At 41.3% G+C, this 19,985-nt stretch overlaps 1 protein-coding gene across 2 annotated transcripts in view; it reads right to left on the bottom strand.

Annotated features, from left to right (window-relative positions):
• The window catches only part of TTC1 (tetratricopeptide repeat domain 1), a 33,952-nt gene extending 18,701 nt beyond the window's left edge, over positions 1-15,251 (bottom strand). Inside the window, exons 1-2 of one of the 2 annotated variants that reach the window (XM_081092042.1) lie at positions 14,195-15,251; positions 12,659-13,021 (exon numbers count right to left, since the gene is read on the bottom strand). In XM_081092042.1, coding sequence (XP_080948168.1) covers positions 12,659-12,991 — 333 coding nt within the window. In that variant the 5' untranslated portion in view covers positions 12,992-13,021; positions 14,195-15,251. Of the gene's footprint in view, positions 1-12,658; positions 13,022-14,171 lie in introns of both variants that reach the window. The other variant, XM_081092041.1, reaches the window with a different exon arrangement.
• Between the last annotated feature and the right edge of the window lie 4,734 nt (positions 15,252-19,985).

Raw genomic sequence — 19,985 nt, 5'->3', positions numbered from 1 at the left:
AAAGCAAACACAACAAAAGCCAAAATAAATAAGTGGGTCTACATCAAACTTAAAAGCTTCTGCACAGCACAGGAAATCGTCAACAAAAATGAAAAGGCAATCTACTGAATGGGAGAAAATATCTGCAAATCATGTATCAGAATAGGGTTGATACCCAAAATATATTTTTAAAAGCTCATACAACTTAATGGCAACCCCCCCCCCCCCCCAATTTTCATTAAGAGAACCCGAACAGACATTTTTCCAAGGAAGATATACAGATGGCCAACAGATATATGAAAAGATGTTCATCATTAGTTATTAGGGAAATACAAATCAAAACTACAATGAGATATCACCTCACATCTGTTAGAATGGCTATTATCAAAAAGACAAAAACAAGTGCTGAGAGGATGTGGAGAAAAAACCCTCTTACACTGCTAGTGTAAACTGGTGCAGCTTCTATGGAAAACAACATGAAGGTTTTTTAAAAAATCAAGAACAGAACTACAATATGACCCAGCAAGCTTCTGGGATCTATCCCCCAAATTTGAAAACATTTATTCATGTACCTCTATGTTCACTGCAACACTTACAATAGCCAAGACATGAAAACAACCTAAGTGTCCATCGATGGATGACTGGATAAAGAAGATGTGGTACATATATATAATGAATACTAGTGAGCCATAAAAAAGATGAAACATTGCCATCTGCAACAACATGGATGCATCTTAGAGTATTATGCTAACTGAAATAAGTCAGATGGACTCATGTGGGATATAAAACAAAAAGCAACAAATGAACAAACAAAACAAAAATAAACTCATATTTACCGATAACAGAATGCTAGTTACCAGAGGGAAGAGAGGTGGGGGAGGGCAAAGTGAGGAAAGGGGGCAAAATGTATGGTAAGGGAAGGACACTAGACTTTGGGGGTAAGCATGCAAGAGTATACAGATGTTGAATTAAATGTTGTACATCTGAAATATAACATCCTATCTAATAAAAGAGTAACATGCAAATTGACCATCACTCCAATACACAAGATGGTCGCCCCCATGTGGACACAAGATGGCCTGCAGGGGAGGGCAGTTGGGGGGGGGGGGGACCAGCCCTGCAAGGAAGGGCAGTTGGGGGTGACCAGACCAGCAGGGGAGGGCAGTTAGGGATGACCAGACTGGCAAGGGAGGGCAGTTGGGGGGGACCAGGCCTACAGGGGAGGGCAGCTAGGGGCAGCCAGGCTGGCAAGGGAGGGCAGTTAGAGGTGACCAGGCCGGCAGAGGAGGGCAGTTAGGAGCAATCGGGCTGGCAGGGGAGAGTTAGGGGATGATCAGGCAGGCAGGCAGGTGAGCAGTTGGGGGCCAACAGTCCTGGATTGTGAGAGGGATCCCAGATTGGAGAGGGTGCAGGCTGGGCTGAGGGACACACCTGCTCCCACCCCCCACCCCCCTGCACGAATTTTGTGCACTGGGCCTCTAGTTTATATAATATTATTAACCAATGTTACCACAACAAATTTAATTTTAAAATTATGAAATAATTTCAATTAAGGTAAAAATAAAGCCCTATAATTATTAGCAAATTCAGTCCATTAATTTTAACACACACATACATACACCATATATCATTGTCCAATAAAGTTCTAACAGTGAAATGAAAAGCTGGTTTCACATTAGAAAATATATCAATGCAAGGTAACAAGTTAACAGAGAAGATACGTTCTCATGAATAAATGTACCACAGGTCTTAAATAGATTATTTATTTACTAGAAGCCCGGGGCATGAAATTCATGCATGGGGTGGTGGTGGTGGGGGGGTGTCCGCTCAGCCCAGCCTGCACCCGCTCCAATCTGGGACCCCTTGGGGATGTCTGACTGGCTCCTAATTGCTCACATGCCTGCCTGCCTGGTCGCCCCCAACTGCCCCTCCTGCTGATGGCCCCCAACTGCCCCCCCTGCCAGCCTGGTCGCCCCATGCAGTCTGCTGTTCAGTCGTTAGGTCGTCCCTCACTAACCCCCTGCCGGCCTGATCGAAGGCAGCCATCTTGTGATGGTGTGAGGGTTAATTTGCATATTACATCTTTATTATATAAGATTTTTCTTTTAATCTTTATTGTTGAAAGTATTACATAGGTCTTCCTTTTTAAATATATTTTTTAAGTTATTTCAAAAACACAAATTCTTTAGAGAAGGGCAATTCAAGTTAACGGAGTTTAATGTCCATCTTTTAAGAAATTTCTATATCCTCTACTTTAATTTGCAGCTACTTTTTGATCTAAATCTGTTCTCAAGTGCCAACTCATCAGGAATGTTCTGACTACTCAGAACACTCAGCCTACCAGGTCAGGCTCTTGTAAACTGTGTGTGAGTGCATGTGTGTTAAGAGTTTAATCATTCTTTAGTAAATTTAGAACATTAAGACCCCAATGGGCAAGGTACACCCAGAAGGAATTACTGATTAAGGGCCAACCTGAGAAGCCAGCCCAAGAAAAGCTCATGGAGTCTTTATAACTAGCACCAAGAGTTGAACTGGCAGAAGGGCTCCATAACATATTTCTATGGCCATTATTCTCAGGAAGGCATTTCATTTTTTTGGCTGACCAATCACAACTCGGTGACCTATTAAGCAGTAAACACTGGAAAGAAGCCGCTGCTTCCACAGATTGTGTAAAGTGAGGATTAATGCAATTATCAATATCATGCTGAACATCTCCTTGGAAACAGCTAAAAATAGCACTCTGCAGAGAAAGCTGCACCATTTCCCAGCTGTGCCAAGAGACTAACTTGATTCCAGTACAAAGACTAGGGTTTATTCTGCTGCTGGAACAGTCTTTCCCAAAGGATGGCATGCATACTGTGTAATGGTCCTGGAATCCAAGGACAGATTTTATAGTGTTAAGTCTTATTTAACATGCTAAGAGCCAGGGGCAGTCACACATAAATGACTGCTGATATTCTTCAGCATAATCAGGTGCAAATCAGTCCAAACTCTGGTCTAATGCGGTTAGGAGACTCTTAAAGGGCTCAACAACGCCTTTTAACACATTCCAGAGAGGCCTCACAGAGAAACATCTGCTCTAGAATTCCATTCCATAACAGTGGGAATCAAAGAACTTTACAGGGCTCTGTACTCCTCACTCATCCCCATCACTGAAAACTCAGGGGAAACAGTGACATCAGTCTGCACTGTACAATCATCACAGGAACTGTCAAGGAAAACCCCAAAAAGACAATGCCCTTGATAAATGCAGTTTATTTCAACAGCTATTACCACAACTTCAAACTTTTCAGCCTGGTATTTAAAGTTCAGTAAAACATACACTAGTATAGCATCTCACTGCTTAAAATCTGCTATCACATACACGACTCATTTGCTTTTAAGACAATCCTAAGAGGAGGGCATGGAAGTATTTAACTATCAATTTTACAGGTAAGCAATCAAGATTCAGAAATCACTTGTTCTTTATACTACATCAAACTTCTATCGCAACCTACTCAACTTCACCTCCTGCTACCCTGCACAAGTCCTCTCTTCTAGACAGACTGATTTCTTTGTTGTCTCTCAAAACTCACCATGCTTAATTTTCATTCAACTCTTTTGTTTATTCAAACAATGCACTTGATTCTCTTCCATATCTTCCCCTGACTGTCCAAACCAAATTTTCCTATTTTCCTAGTCTAGCACAAAATCTACCTCCTCTCCAGGACCACCTTTCACTTCCCATATGATCTTCCTTTGAATGCAGACTGTACATAATTTCTCTACTTTGGAAATTCAATTCTGCTTCAAAAAAAATTTTTAATTGTAAGATAATAAAAGCACTCAAAAAAATTTGGAATGGTACTTAATGCTTAAATAGTTTCATGGGTTGTAAAACACTGCACACCCCTTAGACCTGGGCAAGAGGGGCCCCTGTGAAGGCCTTCTGACCACAATCTTCCTCCCATGGGCCCTTTTCAGACCATGCTCCAGGAGTTCCTGCCTACATCTTCCCAGTCCACTTCCAGGATCTACATGGGCCTCTGCCTGGGTCTGTCTGCATGCTTTAGGTCAGTGAATACAACTGACTTAAAGAACTTTACTGGGCTCTGTACTCCTCACTAATCGTAAACTTGGAGCTTACAAGTGTATATGCCTTTTATCACTTTTATTTATTTATTTTTTAAATATATTTTATTGATTTTTTACAGAGAGGAAGGAAGAGGGACAGAGAGCTAGAAACATCGATGAGAGAGAGACATCGATCAGCTGCCTCCTGCACACTCCCCACTGGGGATGCGCCCGCAACCGAGGTACATGCCCTTGACCGGAATCGAACCTGGGACCCTTGAGTCCGCAGGCCGACGCTCTATCCACTGAGCCAAACCGGTCAGGGCATCACTTTTATATATATTTAAAAATAACCTTTGAGGCAGAATTGAATTCCCAAATTAGAGACATTTTTTAGTCTGCATTCTAAGGAAGATCATTAAATTTATTTTAAAATATTCTCTTAAATAATCCTGCAGTGAGCATGTATTTAACAGACAACAGGGAGAAAGCCAAGAGGTTCACACCAGCAATTTCCATATTGTAAATCTATCAGCAGCTTTCTGCTGCCCCCTGCAGCTTTGTAAAGTAACTGCTACAAATGAAACGTTTAAGTCCAGCATAGTCACCCAGAGACCAATCACATCTAGGTAAAGCAGCGGTTCTCAACCTGTGGGTCGCGACCCCTTTGGCAGTCGAATGATCCTTTCACAGGGGTCGCCTAAGACCATCCTGCATATCAGATATTTACATTACGATTCATAACAGTAGCAACATTACAGTTATGAAGTAGCAACGAAAATAATTTTATGGTTGGGTCACAACATGAGGAACTGCATTTAAAGGGCGAGAAAGTTGAGAACCACTGCGGTAAAGGAAGGGTTGAAAAAAAATACATACTGGTTAAAGGGCTGGAAAATGGAGGCACATGCAACAACTTTCTGCTTGAGTCCAATCTAGGTGGGATGAGAAAACTATACACTGAAACTGCAAGGACACTGGCCCCACAAATTATTCTGAAAGGGAATTCTTCACCATTAAAAAATAAACAAATGCTCAAGTCTTGTTTTCTTTGAAATTGGACACCAGTTGCTTTCCAAATACACATTTGTTTTTTCCACAAATGAAGCCCTCTAGGAAGCCTGGAGGGAGGATCTCTGGATTTAAGCTATAGTGGGAACCTGACTCTCATTGTCTTATTCTGCTGAGGAGAGATAATTGATCTATGAGGAATTAATCTTGGAAATATTCCCTTGTTTTTTTAACTCAGAAAAATTCTATTTCCAAAACCTCAATTAATAGAAATAAATTTCCTTATTTTGGTATTGCTTAAATTCTACCCAATAAGTCCTCTTTAGACACTGAGCACATATGAGGGTTAAAAGAAAAAAATCCTATTAGTAAACTATTCTTCTGATGTTGGATGCAGTCAATATACCGGTTAGGTCATTACTTCGCTCTGGAAGTTTAGTCATCTGTATCAACCTGGCTCTCTGGCTCCCAAGTGTGGCCACAGTTCTTCCAATACCAAAATGACTTGGGGATGCTTGTTGACAAAGGAGATATCTGGCTGCCACCCCACCAGCCTGTGGTCGCAGACACTTCACAAGGCTTTGCACGGTTACAAAGTTTCCTGTGATTCTTAGGCACAATAAAGTTTGAGAAGCACTGAAGGACACTTTACCTCTTCCATCAGCAGGTAATCTAAAGATATTAACTTCCAAATGTCTTGGAGTAAACAAGCCTTATTTCTCCTGGTTTAAACTCAGGAACAGAAATGTAAGGTCCCTTCAGTTCTTAAATTCTAGGATTTCATTTAATCATTTGTCAATAGCATTCATAAACCTAATACTGGTAAACTCTAAGAAATTAATAAATAAGACAATCTTAGTTCCAAAGAATGCCCATTAGAAATGAAATAAAAGGGAAACAATAAATCAGAAAGATTTTCCTATGAGGTTAACAAAATATGCAGGCCACTATAGAAAACCAACCAGGAGAAATGTTCTCTGCAAACACGCCACTCTAACAGCACTGATAACATTATAAAAATAATGCAATGAGGTAAGGTAGCAGAAACATGGAATTCAGAAGGATCAAGTACCATAGGATTTAGGAAAAATGAGAGGAGGAAAAGGATGGATATAAAACGTCTGTTCTAAACCAATACTGCAATAATGGTTCCTGGTTAAAAATAAAACAGCCTTAGCCGAAACCGGTTTGGCTCAGTGGATACAGCGTCGGCCTGTGGACTGAAAGGTCCCAGGTTCGATTCCGGTCAAGGGCATGTACCTGGGTTGCGGGCACATCCCCAGTAGGAGATGTGCAGGAGGTGGCTGATCGATGTTTCTAACTCTCTATCTCTCTCCCTTCCTCTCTGTAAAAAATCAATAAAATATATTTTTTTAAAAATAAAATAAAACAGCCTTAAAGGAAAGAATAATCCTTTACTTTTCCAGAGCCTAAGGAAAATGTTTTACAATCCCAGAAGCCATGTGCTCTGGGTCCATGTTCACCAAATAAGACTTGTATCCCTTACTTACATGGATCTATGTATGTATCTGCTATGTGTAAATGAACACATAGCAACTGGCATTACGGAGCAAACCCATGAAAATGACTAAATCTGCATTTTGCTTACAGATTAACTTCATCTCTACTCTGGCTTATCCACCTGTTTCCTATTGGAATAAGCTTGAAATTCCTTATCATGACTCAGTGTTCCATAATCAGACCCTCACTTACTTCATCACCTCACCCTCCTCCTCAATCACTACTCCAGCTAACTGGCCTGGCTCTTTAATTCCTTGCACGCCAAGGGTATACCAAGCTAATAGTTACCTTAGAGCCTTTACATGTTTGTTAACACATCTGACTCCTTTTTCCCTTCAAGTTTCTGCTGAAATGCCCCTTCCCCAGATTGGCCTTTCCTGATCTGGAATAGTCCTTCCCATCCTCCCAACCCTCCCTACCCTTCATCACTTCATCATATCTTTTTCATACCTCCCAACTAGAAATATACTTATGAGTGAAAAGAAACCCTCTCCATCTTTTTCACCATTGTATCCCTATGGACCTCAAACAATGCCTGGCATGTGGAGAAATGCAAATATTTCTTGAAAAAATGAATGAGATAAAAATCTCTATAACTTGTAAGACCAATTACTGGCCCTCATGAGAAAGATAACCATATGGCCCATTCAACAGCTATTTAACGAAGAAAGACTATGTATGTGCAAGGTCCCGTGACTGTGGTCCTGAAACTGTTAGTGTGCATACGAATTACCCAGGAACCCCCACTGAGGCCTAAGAACTTCATTGTGACAAGTAGTCGATAAAAGGCAAGTCTCTTGCAGGATCAATACCACCACAATACAGTATATCCTATAGGTCCCAGTACTATAAGCTTCCTGTGTCATATATAGCAATAATTCTCATCTCCTACCAGATCTGTCCTTTACCTCAGCCAAGCCTTCCAGAATCACTTATTTGCTTCACAGATCTACTACATCGCAAATGTCAGCTAAAATCCCATTCCTCTGGGTCATCATGCCTACATTTAGGTTTTCACAAACAGTTAAAATTTGTAGCTGAAATAAACACACACATTCACAACTGCTTTCCTTAAGAGATTTTGCCTGTTTTACCAAATCATTAACTGCCTTCCTCTTCCTTAATTCCTCTTGGTTTATGAATTCTGCTGAGAACTCACACTCTTGAGCCTAGATTATCTTCTCAGCCATCGGTCAAGTCGAGTCAGCTTGAATAACAGACTTAGGCTATTAACCAGTTAACTGCTACGATATTTTGAATTAAAAAAGGCCCGCCACTTGCGTCTATAGACACGTATGGTGTACAAATGGTTAAGGGCCTCATGCTCTACCGACTGAGCCAGCCGGGCGCCTCAGACTTTGGCTATTGATAATTCTGCCCAAGAGAGACATTCAACAAAATACAGATGTTATGATAGCACTTCTTTCTCAAATCCTCAAAGGTTAGTTTTATGTGCTTTCAGTAAAAAGTCCACCTTGGTTGTCAAGAATCAATTTTTATTTACATTCTCAAAATGGAATAACTTTTGTTGTTGATTATAAATGTAACACATGCTGACTATAGAAAGTAACTATTGCAAAACTATATTAAAACCCCCAAATCAGACCCCTCAAAGCTACCCATTTTTCCTAATTTGGTGTATATCCTTCCAAATGTTCATGTATAAGCATATTTTCACATAGGTCTTTAATTAAAATGAACCATCACTGATGTCCTAAGACCTAACACCTTCCTTGTGTCTCCTCTACGCTCAGTACTCACACTGAACACTTCTGTGACTAGCGTTTCTCCCACCCCGGGCAACTCCAACCCTATGAGGACCACCAGCTGATGTCCTACAATTTAACTCAACTCTGACACTACCGACTTGGGAACAGCAGCAGATCCCACAGGTTACGGGGCTCAGTCCCCACAAGACTGGCCCCACTCCACGCCCACTCCAGATGGTAACTTGAAGACCAGGCTGTGACCTCTGCTTCTGACAGTCTGGCTCTAAATTGGAGGCTCCCATGACCTAATCCTCAGTTTCAATTAATTTGCTAGAGTGGCTCACAGAACTCAGGGAAACAATTTCCTTACTACATAACTGGTTTATTATAAAGGATGTAACTCAGGAAGAGTCAGATGCAGAGATGCATAGAGCAAGACATGTGGGAAGGAGAACATACTAGTATATGCTCCTGAGTGTGTCACCCTTCCAGCACTTCCATGTGTTTATCAACTCAGTTCTCTGAACCCCATTTTTTTGGATTTTTAATGGAGGCTTCATTGGGTAAGAATGACTGACCAAATCTTGGGTCATCAGTCATTAACCCAAACTCCAGCCCCTCTTCCCTTTCAAGAGGTAGGGGTGGTGGCACTGAAAGCTCCAAACTGACAACCAGACTTCATCCTTAGGAGCTTTCCAAAAGTCACCTATGAACATGAACTTAGGTGTGGTTGAACGGGGCTTGCTAAGAATAAAATACACCTTTATCTCTTATCACTTTGGAAATTCCAAGGGTTTTAGGTACTCGGTGCCAAGAACTGGACAATAACCAAATATATATTTATTACAAATCATATTATCACCCCTACTTAATTCATTTAACACTACATTACAGGCATTTTTCCATGTCATTTCTAAGATTTGGCTCCTCCTTAATGACTTCATTGCACATAGTGCATAAATATGCAAAAACATTTAAAGTGATACCCTCTATTTAACATTTCTAGTTTTCCAAAATTATGATGCTGCAACACATCTTTCTATAAACATCTATCTGTTCATATCTCTAATAAGTTCCTTAAAATAAATGACAAGAAGAGAATCAGAGGTTTAAAGCTGTGCTGTCCAATATGGTATTCACTAGCCACATGTGACTATTTTAATTAACTAAAATAAAAAATTGGAAAATTCAGTTTCTCAGCTGTACTAGCCATATTTCAAGTGCTCAGCCAGATGACTTATTTTTTAATTAAATTTATTGGATGACATTGGTCAGATGACTGTTAAAATGCGGTAGCCGATGGCCAGTGGCAACCGTCCTGGACAGTGTAAAAATAGAACATTCCCATCATTGCAGAAGGGTCTATTGATAGCCCTGGTCTATTTTCATGTAAAATATGATACCTATATCCCATAAAAATGATGTAGCAATATTAACTCCCAACATGAGTTCTATTATCCTCTTCTTGTCAATATGAGATCAATGTTCTCATCTAATACATGAGACATGTTTAATTCACATATACATTATTAAAGTCTTTTCACATTTTTGGGCCATTTGTGCTTATTTTTGTTGTTGTTGAATTATCTGAAATTTGTCCATTTTAAGAATCAAGTTTAAAGATATCCTGTTCCCAATGACCTATAAAACCTAACCTATGTGCAGCAAGCAAAGAGACATTTCTTCAACTGTTTTGCTGGTTTCCTAATAATTATTTCACAAAGATATTTATCAAAACAGCGTAAAAAAATAGCTAACAGTAGTACTACAGTTAGCTAAAGGCTGTCTGCACTCTCATAGGTTGTTTTCTTACAGTGAAGTTAATGGTTTACATTTCTATAAAATAATGGTTATCACTAGCATATTATTTCTAGGAGATATTGTTATAAACTTTCAAATTAAGCTATGAAAACATATGGGATGATATAAAGTATATAAAATGTTTGTTTTTTAAAAGTGATTATATTTATACAAAACTCTGGAACAGGAAAAACCAACCCATGGGTTAGGAACCAGAACAGTGGTTCCCCTGGTTGGGGGGGTTGGGAGAAGGAATGAATGGTCAAGCACATAAAGGGAGTTTCTGTCATAATGGAAATGTTCTTTTTTAAAAAAATGTTTTTATTGATTTTGATAGAGAAAGGGAGAGGGAGAGAAAGATAGAAACATTGATCAGCTGCCTCCCGCACACCCCTGGCCGGGGATTGAGCCTACAACTTGGGCATTCCCAGACCAGGAATGGAACCAGGGACCTCCTAGTGCAGTGATGGTGAACTCATTTTTTTGGTTGATTTTTCTTTGTTAAATGGCATTTAAATATATAAAATAAATATCAAAAATGTAAGTCTTTGTTTTACTATGGTTGTAAATATCAAAAAATTTCTATATGTGACACGGCACCAGAGTTAAGTTAGGGTTTTTCAAAATGCTGACACGCCGAGCTCAAAAGGTTTGCCATCACTGTCCTAGTGTATAGATCAACACTCAACCACTGAGCAACACAAAAATGTTCTCTTTCTTAATAGGGGTGTGAGTTACATACAGCTGTCAAAACTCAATGAACTGTACAGGATAGAACAGTTTCACTATATGTAAATTATATGGAATTTTTTAAAGTTTAAAAAGTATGTGCTGTTTAGAATATATAATTGATAGGCAATAAAAATTTTAAATATCTCTAGAACTTAAAATGTGATTTCCTGGCCAGGAGAGACAAAAAGTTTTGCAAATTGGAAATGGGGTGCAGACTATGTATAACACTTGAGCCAAACCACTCAACTGTCAAGCCAACAACACCAGAAAATTCCCTGTAACATCAGGGCAAATTACATTAAGGCATCAGAAAATTGCTACCGTTTAAACATACATATTTTTATAAAGTCTATACCAGTGATATGGAAAATGAACCAAGCATTCACTTTCTGGAAAATCATTTCCCTAATGTCATCAAATAGTACTTGATTTAATTTTCCGAGTCATTTCTGCTGAGGTAGTTTATGAACTTGACTCATTTTTGCCCTTTATCCTCCTCTACTGGTGGCATACACTAGCACAAAAGCTAACACATGCATATTAAAACCAATAGATTTAATATCTCGGCCCATTACCAATCTATCATAACCTGTTCAGCAAGTGAGCTCCTCAGAGGCTAAACTACAGGTCTTTTGTTGTTGTTAATCCGCACCCGAGGATAATTTTTCCATTGATTTTTAGAGAGAGTGGAAGGGAGAGGGAGAGAGAAGCACTGATGTAAGATAGACACATGGATTGGTTCCCTCCCACAAGCCTAGCTGCCTACCGCACACCAAAGCCAGGGAATGAACCTACAACCCAGGTACATGCCCTTGACAGAGAATCGATGCTCTACCACTGAGCCACATTGGCCAAGGCTAAATTGCAAGTCTTGTTCAAGTTCTGTGCAGACAAACTCAGATTTTTTTTTTACGTTTAAATTCTTTCCTGTTTAAAAATATTACATATGTCTCCCCCCCCAAGCTCAGATATTATGGTAACTCTTCAAAGGACCTTGCTCATGAGATCAGAAGGATATATGGAGGACACCAAGAGGAGGGGGCCCAGAGGCAAAGAAGCAGGAAGGTGTACATCTTATTAGTGTATTGGCTTTGTAAGAAAACAGCTAACTTTGTTATTAAATTCTATATCATATTTTCTTTGGCATCAAACAGATCTGGGTTTGAGAATCAATTCTGCCATTTATTAGATGGGTGATCTTGGGCCAGTTACTTTACCACTCTGAACTCGGTTCTCTTACAAAGGATGCTAACAGTATTTGTTTCATAAGGTGTGTTGTGAAGATTAAATGAAAACACAAGTAACATTTTTAGCTCAGCGGCTGGCACATTATAGATGCTTAACAAATTATAGCTACTATCATTATAGCTACTATCATACACAATTCCGTTTCCTGAGAACACTACGTAAATGATACAGGCCCCAGAAACTCCCCTCTGTAACTGAACCACCACCAGGATATTCAGGCAGTCATTTTTTGCTAACAAGGTACTAATATAAATAAGCAGCATTCTATAATTTTAAAATCTAACAATGTCCATTCCAAGAATTTCAGCAGCCAACTATAGATAAGGTCCTCCCAAAAACTAAAAGGTTAGAAAATAATTATACAAGATGAATATAAGAAATCAAAGGTCACAGGAAAAAAATACAATTTTTTGCTAAGCAGACACCCTCTATGCTTCCCTGTCATGCTACTGATTTATCTCAGATGCATCACTACTAAAGCAATAAAGACACAGATGGGCAAGCTATTCTTAACCACAGCGGTGTTTGACACAGCGTCAGCCCCATTTATTCACTTTAAAAAGCACTTTACGTGGCAGGTCATGCGCAGTAAGTAAAATACTTACCTGTTTCTCTTCATCTGGCATGTTTTTTTCCAGTTCTATTAGGTATTCTTCGTCGAGTTCGGAGGAATTCACATCATCGTCAGGTTTGTTCTCCACCTTGCCCCCTCCGGGCTCCTCCTTCTCAAAGGAGGCGCTGCAGTCGTGAAAGTGCTCCTCTTCGCCCTGGTCCTCCTGGGGCTGGGCCTCCACCTCCTTGAGCAGCTTGCTCTGGGGCTGGTGATCTTCGGGATTAGAAACTGAAGGACCAGCACATTCTGCTTCCTGGGGATCTGAAACTCGCAAACCACTGAACAGGTCCTCTGGAACCCCACAGTTTTCTGACTTCTCCCCCATGCTGAACCAGTGAGGGAGGTGAAGCTGGTTCTGGAAAAACGGAACACACGTTGGGCAATGGTGCTTATATTCAAACACGATTCTCTCACACCCGAGCAAACTTCTCCATCAAAGCTCAAAACACACTCTAGCTTCCTTTTGCTATAATTTATTATATATAAACAGAGTATCAGGAGCCCATGAATAATGCCAAATACCATTTTAACTGCTATCCCTTTCAGAACTTCTTATAAGCAACAATAGGGACCTATTTGAATGTGACTTCTACTTTTCCAATGCTCGGTGGTTGTCCAATAGCAAAAGAAAGGCAGAAGCTAAAACAATGGCAAGATAAATGAAGTGACCCGAAGGTTGTTCAGAATGAAAACCCAGGCCCTAAATAAGAAACTACACCCTGTCTTTCCAGCACCACCACACGAAGATCAAGAATAAGTTTCTGGGGTAACCCACTTTGGGCTCCCTCCCTTGCAGCAGGAAGTCTGTGTATCCCCCCCCCCCCAAGCTTGGTTCCCCTCGCCCCCCATAAATTTTGTTTTCTCCCCAAAAGAGTAAGTTTCTGGTGGAACTCAAAATGCAAAGTGATCACCAACTTCACCCCAATCCGAGAGACAGAACCCGTGCAGGTTACCGTGGAAGGGGGGCCCTGGCCCAGGTGGTCCAAATGAGGGTCCCCGTGGGGGTCAAGATCAGGCACTAAATAAGAACGGTTCTCAACCCTGGGGCACAGCGTAACACCTGGGGAGCTTTAGTCCAGCTTTTACACCCCACAGATTCTGATTTATCGGCGTCGCTGGGTTAGGGCATCGGTCATTTTAAAAAGACGTCCCCGGTGATTCCAACGTGCAGCCCACTGAGAACCACTGCGGGAGAAGCTCAGTCAGACAGGCGTCGCAGCCCCACCCTTTCGGTAGCAGCAAAATTACACCAACGACCCTTGGGTCGCGACGAGAGCCCGAATTCGCCCCCGCTCGTCCCGAGCAAACTTAAAATAGCAGCACTATCCGAACAGGGAGACGGCGCCGCCACAGCAGTGCTCCGGTCTCCCCGCTCCCGGGTCTACCGGAAGGACGCAAGAGTCTGAGGCCCCAGTTTCAAGAAGGGGCCACGCCGCCCTTCCCAACGGCTCGTCCCCCGGCTGCGTCCCTCACCGACAACTAAAAACACCCAGCCGGTTACTCACCGCCTCACAGCTCCCCTCCTCACCTTCCCAGCCGGCGAGAGCCTCTACTTCCGCTTAGTCAAGTACACTTCCGTCGGCGCCGGCCAATGGCGTCGCTGTTGGTAGAGCATTCTGGGAAATGTAGTGGAACGGCGCGATGTAACGTCATGGTACGGCACGGAGCACCAGTGGCGGCGGCCATCTTGTATTACGGCAAGACTCCGCGTCAGCACAAAGGGAAAAAGGCCGTCTCTGTGGCGTTCCGCTCCCTCCTTCACCTGACTGCCCTCGCGCTAGCGGTGTATGGAGGAATCCTGAAGCATAAGCCTTATCCAAAAGCAAAGTCTTCCCTCTAATGGTCTTCAAAGTGTGCCTTTCGAGGCCCCGCTATATCAAAACAGTGTTCATACTAATACTGTTACTTGCCTTCCCCATAGTCCTCGGTGGAGTTTTCCAGAGGCTCAGCGGACTGGGTGCAGACCGCGCGCTATGAGAACCAGCTGACTTCTATTAAAGCCAAAGATTTGCAAGCATGGAAAACAATGCTCCTCTTTTCACTACATGTAGTTTGTTTTGGAAAATAGTTATTTATAAAAAGATTGTTTAAAGTTAGCGTATAATGGATGTAGAGTTAACTTTAAAACACTGTAGTATTTACTGACTCATTTAAGTTTTAATTTCTAATACGGTGAATATTGATAGGCGTAGCCCACATAAACAAAAGCCCTCTGTGCTCCTCAGTAATATGTAAGAGTGTGATGAGGTCCTGGATCCACACGGCACTGCTGACCTAGCCGTTCATCCAAGGAGTGCTCACCAGACACCAGGCCTTGCCCGGGAGCTCAGGGGTGAGGTTCCGGTAAGGTAGCCAGACAGTAGCCGGCAGTGGCAGCAGAGGACTAAGTAAGTTTCTGCAGTTCGTTGCAGAGAGAGCTGGAGGGGCTGTTTCCGGAAGAAAGCAAACTTGTTTTTTGAATTTATGTCTACGTGAGGTTATTCATACAGTTCTATTTTTATGCAAGTCAAAAGCTTTAATATACCAAACGTAAACATTAAAAATGTATAAAAAATTTGAAACCAATATTTTTAATTTTTAAATATAGCAGGAACTTCGTTAAATATAAGTGGTTAGTCCTCTTATGACTTATAAGAAGTGCAGTTAATTAAATTTTGGTGAATTTAGGAGCAAAATAAATAATGAATATCCAAAAGTTCATCCATGTGTCCAGAAAGGCGTAAGAGGCTGGTCCAAGAACAAGGGGGGACCTATCTTATTTTTGGATCCCCTAACGCGTCTTACCTACAGCTGTCCCAAATGCTGGGCATCGAGGAGACACAAGCAACGGTTCCCCTCTTTTGAACAGGATGGGTGGCTTGCCTAGAAACTTCAACAGAAACAGATACCAGAAAACAAACAGAAACAGAAAGTAAGTGTGCACAATACAGTTAGAAGCTCAGAAGGCAGACAGAGGGGAGTCTGGATCCAAGGAACACCCAAAAACTCCACGAGAAAGTAGCCAGCGCAAAGAGCTCTGTGGGGACCAGCACCTGGTTGCTCACCGGCCTCTCGGTTGCTGAGGTTCGTCTTCTTTGGGTCCCTTTTCAGGTGCCATGAAATGTCAAAGGTTCAGAAATAGCCAAAGTAAAACCCATGAATCACTGAAGTAGGAATTAGTAAAAATTTATCGTGCACACACCAGACGCACTCAAACCAAAACACAGAATGAGGCGCAGGGATGATCCATTCTTATGAAGCAGCTTATATAGCGAACGAGGAAGCAGCGACTGTTTTTTTCTCCGCAGCGATTAGCAATAAGCTAAATTAATGACTAAACTGGTTTTATCTGCTCAGGGAACTCTCAAGGCTGGTCTCCATTTGCTTTTCATTTGAACAATAAGTAGCTGAATGATGCTAAAGTATAACAGTGGTTCTCAACCTTGGCTGCACATTAGAATCACCTGGGAATCTTTTTAAAATCCTGATTTCTGATGAGGCCCAGAATTCAGAAGTTTAAAAAGATTCCCAGGTGATTCTAATGTGCAGCCAAGGTTGAGAACCACTGGTATAGAACATAAAGCAAGATTCTAATGTGCAGCCAAGGTTGAGAACCACTGGTATAGAACATAAAGCAAGACCCATAGTTTTACAGATGGAAGCCCACCTGTCAGTTCCTGGGACCGAAGAGATTTCATCTCTTAGCACTCATGGCCACTCGAAAAGGAAGAAAGGCTTCTCTCTTTTTTTTTTTTTAAATATATTTTATTGATTTTTTACAGAGAGGAAGGGAGAGAGATAGAAAGTCAGAAACATCGATGAGAGAGAAACATCGATCAGCCGCCTCTTGCACATTCCCCACTGGGGATGTGCCCGCAACCCAGGTACATGCCCTTGACCGGAATCGAACCCGGGACCTTTCAGTCCGCAGGCCGACGCTCTATCCACTGAGCCAAACCGGTTTCGGCAAGAAAGGCTTCTCATCGAAAGGGCAGTTCTGGGGTTATTCCTCAGGGTAGAGACCTTGTGTGTCTTGTTTACAGTTGCAAGTTGTCAGTGAACTTGATCTTTCAGGAATTATGGTCCGAACACTGTCCATTCAGTGCTCTGGTGAGTTGCATAAAGAGATTTTGAGACTTCTGGAATTACCTTATAGGATTCTTGTAAATGGTTTCATGGCTTATTTAAAACACAGAAAGGAAAGTGCTTAAAAAAGAAAAAAAAAATGCTTCCCTATTAACACCACTTAGCACAGTAAGTGCTTAATAAACGCTTGCTGTTACTGTAATCTTTATTACTCACGAAGGCCTCACAGTATCACCACCATTATGATCAATTATTAATAGTGATAGGAATTTAACTATTATTAGTGCTACTAATGATAATTAACAATATTATTAATAGTGATAATATTTGTGCAGCTTTCATTCACATCCCCCAAGACAGGAGACTGAGCACCTAAGTTTGTGGAAAGAAGGAGGAAGCTGAACATGAATGAATAAGGAATGAATGAATGCTAGGCACCATGTTAGACCCTGTGGTGGGTACAGCAATAAATCAGGAGGGTAGTGAAGGAGCCATTTTCTCTTTGCTTGTCTTTCTGGGGGAGCAGCGGGTGATTTCTTAGTGTTACAGTCAGTAAGGGGCTGCCCTCTTGGTCTGTGGCCAGCTCTCCTGGGAGCAGGGCAGGGACTAGGGAGAAGTGAGCAAGTGTCAGCATGGCGGAAAGTGATGGAGGATACAGGAGAAGGAGCCTTATATGCAAGGTGGTCCTTTGGGTCACGGCAAGACAACAGGATTGCTGCCCAGTATGGGGGTTAAGAGTGAAGGTGCTGCAGTCAGACGGCCTGAGTTTGCTCTGCCTTTTAGCGGCTGTGTGATCTGATCTCGGACAAGTCACTGAACCTTGATGCCTCCTTCGTAAGGTTTCATGAGGCTTAAGTGGGATAATGAACCTAAACCTGGCACACACTTTCACTGGAAAGAAATTGTTTTGTAGAGAATCTGCAGGCAGACATGGAAATCATTCCTGCCTCCCCAGTGACTTATTACGCCCACACTGTGCTAAACTATTGGGAGGTTCTATGCTTTTATGCTCCCTGGATAGAGATTTAATAAATCTATGCTTTACTGGCTCAGTCCTTTCAGTGAAAGTGGATATATTAATACCACGAGGCTTACTGAGCCTGGCTTTGGGAATAAAGCTTTATACTCTGAGACCATTCTTCATCTTCCCCCAGAATTGGGGTACCTGAACTTGCCATAGCAGGTCCAAATCCAGCAACAGTCAGCGATGCCAAAAGGCTCCTCAAGGGTGAGATGTATGTAAAATACATAATTTAGATGGAGAGCCTGTATAGCACTTCTCAAAGATGCTATTGCTCTTTATTCTTTTCCAGTTCCAATCCTCAAACTGAGATTTCTCATAGGAGACACAATCAAGAGTTAACATTCTGAGCATTTAAATATCTATATTTCTGTTTTCCCCTAGATCAGCATGTTCACTAGCAATAAGATATGAGTCATAGATGTAATTTCAAGTCTCTAGTAGCAGCATTAAAAACAGTAAGAGAAGAAAAATTAATTTAAATAATGTTTTATTTAACCCAATATGTCCAAAATATTATTTAAACATGTAATCAACATGAAAATTAACAGAATATTTTACATTCTCTTTTTCATACTAAGTCATTGGGATCATGTGTGTATTTTACTGTTATCTCAACCTGGACATTAAGTTTTCATTGAAAATACTTAAATCTATATTCAGATTTCATAACATTTATAGTTAGAAAAGTAGATTCATATATCCAGGTTTTAAAAAAATATACTTCCCAATGACTGAATCAAATAGTAGTTTTTAAATGTGTTTATTTTTAAAATACTATTTTATTGAATTTTAGAGAGAGAAACATTGGTGCAACATCAATCGATGCCTCTTGCATGCCTCCTACTAGAGATGGAACCCGCAACTCAGGCATGTCCTACCGGAATCGAACAGGCAACCTTTCCGTGCACAAGAGGATGCCCAACCAACCGAGCCACACCAGCCAGGGCTAAATGTAAGTCTAATTTAATTAAAATTAAATAAAATGAGAAGTTTATGTCCATGGTTGCACTAGCCACATTTTAAATGCTCAATAGCTGCATAAAGCTGGTGTCTACTGCATTAGATGGGACAGGCTTAGACCTTCCAGAACAGTAGCTAATGGACATTCCTAGAGAACTACTATGTGTCAGGGGCTGTGCTCATTATGTAAAGGGTTGTGCTCATTATTGTAAGTCTTACCTACAACTTGTAATTGTAGGTAATACCCACAATAACCCTGGCCTCCCCACTTTCACCCTTGCCTCCTATCCTCCCTTCACCATTCAGGAAGCAGCCTGATCCTTTAACAACACGAATACCAAACAAGTCTTAACCATTCTCATTGACTTCCCACTCTGATTAGAATAAAATCTAAAATTCCTTATCACGACCCCTAAGGCGCATGCGGTCTGGTCTCTGCCTACCTCTCTGACCTCCCTTGCACCACTCCCTCTTGGACACTGTGCTACTCTTTGTCCCTGAAACACAGTCTCTCCCCATCTCCAGACCCTTGTGCTCAGTGTTTCTTCTCCCTGGTGCTGTGACCAGCTCTTCCCAGGGTTTGCTCGTTCTCATTCTTCAGATCTTACCTCAATATCACTTAAGCAGCTCACTCTATTATGCCACCCTGTCCTTTTCCTTCGTATCTTTTATCACATCTGTAACAATCTTGAGTATTTCTTTACTTGATTATTATAATTCCCTCTACTAGACTGTAAGAGCCACAAGGATCGAGAGCTTGTCCTTCTCCCTTTCTTTGAAATTCCTAGAGCCTAGCACAGTGCCTGGCGCACAATGAACATTCAAATACTGTATAAATGGATGCCATTGTTAGGTATTATTATTACGAATTATAAGGTGGAGGCTCAGAGAGGTTAAAAGTTTTCTCCAAGGTCACACAGCTAATAGAACAGACCAAGGACACAATCCCAGGTCTAGCCACAAAGTATGTTTTTCAAAAGAGGTGGCAGATACAGTAACCTTAACTGCAAGAAGGAGAAGGGGCTTGGAAGGTGATCTATATCTATACAAATGTATATGGATATACACTTGGCAGGAAAATTCAGCCATTTTTCAGTGTCAGGCAAATGGCTCAGAGCCTGGTTAAAGATGAGGCCTTTGATGCTGGTGATGGATGGACAAAGCTACCAGTTAGGAAGGAAACCAACTTTCCTGTCATTTGTCCAATTATCCCTGCGTTTAGAGGTTGCAGAGAAAATGACTTGTTGATCTATGACTTTTTTTTTTTTTA

This window comes from Myotis nattereri, assembly GCF_964212035.1.
Source record: "Myotis nattereri genome assembly, chromosome: 5".
Lineage (NCBI taxonomy): Eukaryota > Metazoa > Chordata > Mammalia > Chiroptera > Vespertilionidae > Myotis > Myotis nattereri.
The sequence above is the reverse complement of the archived record's forward strand: the minus strand, read 5'-3'. Positions and strand labels throughout refer to the sequence as shown.